Source organism: Hibiscus syriacus, unplaced genomic scaffold (assembly GCF_006381635.1).
Source record: "Hibiscus syriacus cultivar Baekdansim isolate YM2019G1 unplaced genomic scaffold, ASM638163v2 tig00111105_pilon, whole genome shotgun sequence".
Taxonomy (NCBI): Eukaryota; Viridiplantae; Streptophyta; class Magnoliopsida; order Malvales; family Malvaceae; genus Hibiscus; species Hibiscus syriacus.
The window spans coordinates 2,469,752-2,478,650 of record NW_024062987.1 but is presented as its reverse complement, the minus strand read 5'-3'; the positions used below and the strand labels follow the sequence as shown (position 1 = coordinate 2,478,650).

The 8,899-nt window shown below is 35.4% G+C and overlaps 1 protein-coding gene across 1 annotated transcript; it reads right to left on the bottom strand.

The window, feature by feature from the left end:
• Positions 1-3,294: 3,294 nt before the first annotated feature.
• LOC120154124 (probable 2-oxoglutarate-dependent dioxygenase ANS) lies at positions 3,295-4,613 on the bottom strand (the record flags this gene model as incomplete). The annotated part of the gene is made up of 3 exons (XM_039165943.1): positions 3,295-3,611; positions 3,693-4,023; positions 4,102-4,613. Coding segments are annotated over 3 exons (1,095 nt in total), but the record flags the coding sequence as incomplete, so codon positions are not given.
• Positions 4,614-8,899: the final 4,286 nt, after the last annotated feature.

The following is an 8,899-nucleotide window of genomic DNA, read 5'->3' as shown; positions in this document are numbered from 1 at the left end:
CTTGCACGATACCTCTCAACTTGATCGTCACAATTTCACTTGATTTTGAAGACCCATTTGTTACCAATTGGCTTCCTTCCTTGTGGTAATGACACAAGGTCCCATGTATTATTTTTATGAAGGGCTTCGATTTCTTCTTGCATCGCCATCATCCACAGTGAAGCATCTGAGATGTTTATTGCCTCCTGGTATGTTGATGGCTCACCGTCCTCTGTTAAAAGGCAGTATGTAATATTACATTCTATAACATAACCTGAGTTTCAATTGGGACGTCTTCTCACACGATCTGATTGACGAGTTGTTGGAGCTTCAGAACTCTCTGGTTCTTGTTCATCATGTACTGGTTCTGCTTCAGAAGAATCTCATTCTTCAAACTCTTTTTCCACATGTATTTGAGTAGTCTCTGACTTTTCAGCGCTATCATCGTCTTCTTTTATTTGTAGTTTATCCTCTGTTTATTTGCATTTCTTGGATTTTGGATCCAACTTTGAAATTTCTTGGGAGTTGTACATCACGTACACTATACTTCCAAATATATGGAGGTTTGAATAATCAGCTGGTTTTCCAGTCCACTTCTCCATTGATGTCTTCAGCTCTATTGCAGTTGATGGAGCTCGATTCACCAAATAACAGGCGGTATTAACTGTTTCTGCCCATAATGATTTTTCTAGGCCTGCATCCCTCAACATTGCTCTTGTTCTTTCTAACAAGGTTCTGTTCATCCGCTCTGCCACTCCATTTTATTGAGGAGTGTTCGCCACTGTGAACTGTCTTTTGATGCCTTCTTTATTGCAAAAGTCATCAAATTCTTTGCTTGTGTATTCTTCTCCATTATCTGTTCTGAAACACTTGATCTTATTTCCAGAATCAAGTTCCACCCGCGCTTTGAAGGTTTTGAAAGTTGAAAACACGCCTGACTTCTTCTTAATAGGGTGCACCCAATATCTCCTGGAGTAGTCATCAATAAATGAGACAAAGTATTTTGCTCCACCTAGGGATGTTACTGGTGCTTGCCATACGTCAGAGTGAACCAATTCTTGAACACTTTTGCCTCTAGAATTTGATGTGTTGAATTTCAACCGGTGCTGTTTACTTGCTATGCAATTCTCACACAAAGGAAGTGATACCTTTGTTAAGCCTGGAAGTAGCTTTTGCTCCACAAGGACTTTCATTCCTTGTTCTGACATGTGTCCAAGTTTCTGATGCCATAGCATTGCCGAATCTGAACTACATGAGGCAACAGGGGCTTCTGCTTCTACCAAAGTCTCTCCCTTCAGCATGTACAAGTTTGCAGCTATTTTTTCACCTTTCAGTACCACAAGCGCTCCACGGAACACTTTCATGATTCCTTTCCGTGTTTCAATCTTGCTTGCATTATTATCCAACAATCCGTAGGATAATAAATTTTTCTTCAGGCCTTTCACGTGCCGCACATCTCGAACAACTGTAATTGTTCTGTCATACATCTTCAATTTGATGGTTCCCACGCCAACGATCTCTAAGGCATGATCATTGCAACTATAAACAGATCCTCCTGAGACAGGTTCATAATGATGGAACCATTCTCTTCTTGAGGTCATGTGATATGTTGCTCCCGAATCAATGAGCCATATATCTGCAAATCGTTTTCTTCCTTCCACGGTGGTTGACGCTTCACAGCATAGAGCATCTCCATCATCTGAAGTGTTTGCGGTATTGCCTTGTGGATTGGAGTTTTTATTTAGACTCCAACAATCCTTCTTCAAATGACCCTTCTTTCCACAATTGTAACACTTTAAATTCTTCTTGCTCCTCGACTTCGATCTACTATGTTTGTGACTGCTGCTTTGGCCACGTTCTGTTGATCTCCCTCTCATCGTTGTCATCGTTGTCAACGCTTCTGCTTGTTGCATATTTACTTGTCTGTCTTCCTTGTTCTTGTGCCGATTTTCTTCTTGTAGAACAGCAGCTGCAACATCATCAAAGACCAGACTAGTGACATTACTGTTTGTCAAGTTGATGATGAGTTGATCATACGAATCCGGTAGACTTTGAAGTAGAAGTTCAACACGTTCTTGTTCTCCTATTTTACAACTTAAGGATGTAAGCTGAGAAAATAAAGTATTCAGTGTATTTAAGTGCTCCGTCACTGAAGTAGATTCTGGCATACGGAGAGTGTACAATTTTTTCTTAAGGAAAATTTTATTGTGCAGCGATGTGGCCTCGTACAATTTGGTGAGATGGTCCCATATCCCCTTAGCTGTCTTCTTCTCCTCGATGCTTGACAATACTTCATCTGCTAATGCTAGATGAAAGTTTGCTATAGCATTCCCGTCCATTTTGATCAATTTTTTGTCATATTTGAAATCCACTGGCCTTTCACTGATAGTTGCTAGACAACCGTCTTTCCTCAGGATGGCTTTCATCTTCAATTTCCACAATGAGAAATTTCTCCCATTGAATTTTTCAATATCAAATTTCGTTGCCATAGCTTCTATTATTGATAGCTCCCACTATTTCACTATCGTGAATAGTTCTGTAGAACCTCAAAGAATGGGTAATACCTTCTTATTTTCTTATGTTGGAGGATCCACCTTTTGGTGGCAACCACAAAGACAATAAGCAGATATTACATACTCAAATCTGGCTCGGATACCAATTGTTGCGGAAGACGGCTATCGGATAGAGAAAAATCGCAACTGATAATTTGAGAAAATAAAAATGAAGATAAAAGAGACACAAAATTTACGTGGAAAACCCCTAAAAATTTAGGGTAAAAACCACGGGAAACGGTAGAAGAATTTCACTATGAGAAAATAGGAATTACAACCTCTCTCGATCTACCAAGGAGAAAACAATGATAATTCTCTCTAGATAAAAATGAGAAAACAACTCTCAAGAAACTCTCTAAAATCTCTATAGTATTGGAAGAAAGCTAGAATGCTTTGGGATGACTTTGAAGCTAAATGAGCTAGGGTATTTATAGTTGAAACTTAAGGACTAATCTTATAAATATCCTAAATTACAATGACTAAAATTAATTATCACATTACCCAATTTCAACAAAAATTAGGTGCATAATTTTTGACTTTGACAAAGTACCATTTGGTGCCTAAATTATTTGACTTTTAACATGTTTCACCTAAATTCAACTGTTGTCCAATTCACGAGCATTGCATTTTCACTTCGAAAGAAAAAACATAGAGGCAACTTCAATTAACAAGAGCAACAAACCCTGTCCGTACACATATCGATCTGCTGGTTTATTTATTTTTCACATAAACCTATAGTATTTAAAACTTCAAATAAGCTCATCAAAAGCAATTCGGACCGTAGAGAATGATTAATTATTTAAATGCAAGTGTTTAATCTGGCAGTTACTAGGAGGTATTGAATTTCAAGGACTCGAGCCGTTTTTTGCCACAAGGACCCTTCGTCCTCATATGAACCCTGTAGTGATCAAATGTCATGGCTTCATACAACGCAGGCCGCTCCTCACTCACCAGCTCCTCCGCTGCTTCTATCACTAAATCACTCTTGGGATTAAAGAACATGGCCAGGGACACCCCATCTTTTGCCGAGTTCACCGTCACACGGTGTTCCACGCTATTGTAAATTGCATTGCTCACCACCTGTATTAGATATACACATATACAATAAATCGAATACCAATACTTGTATAAGAAGGGGGGGGGGGAACCGACTATAGGAACCTGGATCTGATCCCCAATGATGACAATCAAAGAATCAGGAACAGGATTCACGGTGATCCAATCACCATGGTTGAGCACTTGGAGTCGAGCAACGTCGTAATCGGGAAGGAGAATGGTGATGCCACCGGGGTCGGAGTGCGAGGAAAGACCTAGAGTAAGCTCCGGCTGAGGACACTTTGGATAGAAATTGGCTCTAAAACAGGCCCCCATGTAATCTCCACCAAACGCATTCTCTATATACTCTTCCTTGAGTCCAAGATCTATCGACATTGCTTTCTGAAGCGTTCTGCACAATTTTACAACTTCGCAACCATATTGCGCCACCACTTCCCTGAATCAAGATCCAACGGCTAAATCAATTCCAGTCATTATAATACATGGACCGTATGAAATAGGTTAAATAAAACACCTGCAAGATGACGGCTGCTCGGGCCACTTGCTCTGATTCCTCAAAGAAATCGGCAAGTAATGTAGGAAAAAGTAATCGCTCCAATCGAGAACGGCTCCTTTCTCGACTCCCAGTCGACTACCGTACCCTTCATAGGTGGTCTCCGCGTTGGCGTACTCTTGCTTCACTTGGAGCGGCAGGTTAAAGAAATCACGCCAGACCTGGCGCGCTTTAGTCATCAACTTGTGGCTAACACCGTGGTTCACCGCCTGGAAGATGCCCCAGTCGCGGCAGGCGGTGGAGATGCGATTGAGGGTGTCGAGGTGGAGGTTTGGGTCTTTGCCGAACAGGTGTTGGAGATCAATGAGGGGAACATCGACATGTCGGTGAAACTGAGAACCTGGTTTGAAGAGAGGCCTTTCGGACAGAGGCTTAATATATTGAACTGGAATGGCACGTAAGCCACTTTCTGACAGAGACTGAACTCGAACCACTTGTTCGGGCCAACTCATCTTCGCTGAAACGAAGAAGATGGATTAATTCGATGCACAGGTGAAAAGAGTTTTGAGTGAGAGAGGATTATATAGAGGAACTTAGGAAGGGAGCCATTTCGGCGCCACGTTAAAATTAATAAATATAATCTAAATGAGAACTAATTTATTAAACTTTAGAGAAAGACGACAATTTTGGGGCGACATATTAATTTGACGGCGTGGCGAACTAATATATTGATTGGACCGATATTGTACAAGTGTTTTTGTGCAATTTGTTTTGCCCCGCAGTTTCTTTGCATTATTTGATTTGATTTCAAACAAAATCAATGAATTGTAAGTGCAAAGACAAGTAGTATGTGCGTATCGGTTTGGATAGACATGCCAACATCAGCCACTAATGTTTCACATTTTTATTTTTGCAAATTCACTTCCCTCAATGTCACAAGCAACCTTTATTGTCCATTAAAGAAAACCTTTACTGTCAATTCCAACCGACATTTTTATAGGGTAAATTATAACTTTAGTCACTTTGTTATAGGGTGTCATGACTTGATACATTAAAAAATGATTAATTAGTAATTTAACTCATAAACTTCAAATAAAATACTAATTTAATTTTGAAACTTAGATAAAATATCAATTTAACTCAAAATCCGACCAAGATCTTGCATGTCTAAGACCTATTACCATCATCAATGGCACCGTTGGTTATCATCATCAATAGCAATTTGACATCAAATTTTATAAATCATCTCTTTTTGACATCTTATACGCGGATCTAATATTTGATTCACTAAAAATATTTGGACCTAAATTAATATAGATAATTTTTATAATTTATTTATTAACGTTGAAATTCAATGGGATATATATTTTTGTTAATTATATAAAGTAAATTTATTATAATTGTTCAATAGTAAGTTATATACATCATTTAAAAATATATAAAATAAAATTTTATATAGATTGTTTAAAAGCTAAAGAGGAATGAGTTGATGGAGAAAATACTTTATACACATCATTCAAAATTTTGTTTTGTACCCATGACACATGTCACTATTTAATTGGAGATTAAATTTATTTGATTGAATTAAAATTAGTATTAAATTAATAAAATATATAAATATTGATGACAAGATGTGTAATTATACTAAGTTTTTAACAGTCATATCACTTCCTCAATTAAATGTTACTATGTAAGTGACTTAATTGGTTTGCTTAAATAGCTAAGTGGTATGATTGACAAAATTTAAAAATTGGTGGTGAAATGTTAAGTGGTTACATGTATAGTTTTATCCTAAAAATTAAAATAATATTTTTGATCATTCAAAAATTAAATAAATAGATAAAGTATATTAATATTTTTGAATGAAAATGAGAAACAAACTATAAAGCAAACTAAATTTCAGCTTCACATAATCATTCTTTTGTCTAAGGTAGAAATGTAAAATCAGGTAATCGTTCAGGTTTCAATTGGATCCTGTTAGGTCAGGTCAATTTGATTGCTTGACTCAGATCAGATCGAATTATGGTCAAATCAGTTTGAGTTATTTTCAGGTTGATTTGACATCAGGTTCAGTTCGGGTTCAAGTCAAGTTAATTTCAGTTCAGATCGATGTCATTTCAGGTAAAAACGGTTCATGTCTGAAGCAGTTAAATACCATGTTAATTCAGATTCAGATGGACTTCATTCTGATCTCGTTCAGATCGGGTCACATCATTAACAGACAAAATTCAAGTCGGATCTTATCGGATACAGATTAACTTCAGCTCGGATCATTTTTTTTTTTAATTTTTGGATTAATTATTTTTTGCCTTTCATGAACATTGAATTGCAATTTGTAATTGTATGATTTAGAGTAAATTACAAAAAAATAAAAAATTATGGATCAATTTTGATAAAAAAATATAATTTGAAGGACTAAATTGAACAAGCATGAAATTACAAACATAAATTTAAATAAATTAAACAACACGCATTGATAAGAAATCAAATCAAAATAATTTTAAAATGTATAGTTGAAATTAATATAAAAGAACTAAATTGTATCCGTTTAAAAGTTGGTGAACAAATTTATAGGTTTGGACATTATAATATAATTTTATAAAATTTGAAATGAAGTTTATTATGTGATTTATAAGGTATGAAGTAAATTATAAAATATGAATAAATATGGGCCAATTTCAAATACAAATATAATTTTAAGGATTAAACTGAATAAATATGAAATTATAAATTAAAATTTAAATAATTAAACAACACAGAGAGATCAAATTAAAATAATTGTAAAATGTAAATAAAATTTATAAAATTTATAAAATAAACTGAATTGCATTCATTTCAAAAGTTGAGGAAAATTGAAACAATTATAATATATATATAATATGTATGATGAATGTTATGATAATATAATATATGTATATATATTATAATGTTGATAAAACGTTCATGGGTGTTGGGATAACGGTTGCTTCTTCTGATTCATTGGTCGGTGTCACCAATTCATCGGTGAATGTTCGCACGCTTCACCCCCCTCCACGTTGTTCTGCGCGTTCATGTGTTGGGGCTATTACAGACTCAACAGTGGCTCTTAGTGCTGATGGGAATCTTGGTTTGAATCGTAATGGTGACAGGGCTCGTTCTTTGTGGTTTATTGATTCTGGAGCCACGCATCACATTACGACGGATACTATTAGTGTTGAAGATGGTACGGATTTTCATGGAGCCGGTAAGGTTATTGTGGGTGATGGTAAATAGGAATGATAATGGGGCGGGTTTTGCTCTCCCGTCTCTGAAATGAATCCCTGTCCCCACCCTGTTCCCCGTTAGATTTTTTATCGGGATGATCCGTCGGGAATTTTTTTACCCCGTCCTGAAATGTTGTACCCGATCTCTAGAAAAACCAAGCAGTCGTAGTTTTCATAAAAAATAGAAAAAACGATCATAAAAAACTGAAAAATTAGTCTACATGATTTACAATTCAAACTACAGTCACAAATTCAAACTCAATTCTAAATAATTGTCTAAACTCCAAAATAAAACACATACATAATTAAATACAAACTTGTTCCAATATTTAAATCATACAACGAAGATGCATACATAATATTAAGTCAAATAAAGTCATTTAAAATTGTCTTGTCACTTTTGTCACTTTCTTTGGTAGCTCCCTACATTGAGAAATTTATCAATAAATCAACCAAATTTTACTTTAATAATTATAAAAACATGTTACCAAAATAGTAATGTTTTTATAAACATTATTTACCTCATACACATAATAATCATATTCAACAAAGCGACAATATGCCTCGGTCTCTTCTGAACAAGTTTTTATAAACAAAATAACAAAATAGTAATGTTTGTATTATATATAATTAATATAAAATATATAAAATATTATATATATATATATATATATATATATATAATCGGGGTGGGGCGGGGATACCTTGTCCCGAACCCGAAAAAATCTCTGAATTTTACACCGATACCCGACCCGATATTATTTAAATCCGATCCCACCCGAACTTAGCAAGGTTTTGGGTTTCCCCGTCGGATTCGGGTCGTTCTGCCCTTCCTAATGGTAAAGGCTTGTTTATTAATCGTAATGGTCATTCTTTGTTAGCTATTACATCGCGTACGTTACAATTGAATTCTTTGCTTCATATTCCATATATCACTAAAAATCTTCTTTCGGTGTCTAAACTTGCTAGAGATAATGGTGTTTTCTTAAAGTTTCATGCTTAGAAGTGTGTGATTCGTGATGAAAATTGTAACACCCCCAACCCGTATCCGACCCGGATACGAGTCCGAAGTGTCACATTGACTTTTCAAACCTTGACTCTTAAGAAAAATCCCAGGAAATTTAAAACTTTATTTAAAACAAAATACAGACTTTATCAGAGTGCTCGTACTTAATGACTTATTACATGCCAACACTTTATACATAACCAAAAACATACTTTATCAAATATTTCTGATCTGATCTTTTGGTAAGGAAAACTGACCTGTCTTGCTCCGCATCACTCCTTACTCTTCTCGAAACCTACGTGTGAAACAATCACACGCTAAGTCGAAGACTTAGTGAGGCATAACCACTTATAATGCACTTTAAAACATATATTGATACATGCATGTTCTGTTCTATCATGTTATAGCAATTCCAGGCATTTTTCATATCGTATAGAATCATATCAGATTAATCGCAGTAAATTCATACATACACATAATTCATCATTCACATGTTATCATATAATCACATACTTTTTCAATCAAACACTATACACACAACATCATATAATTTCTATAGCATTTATCATAC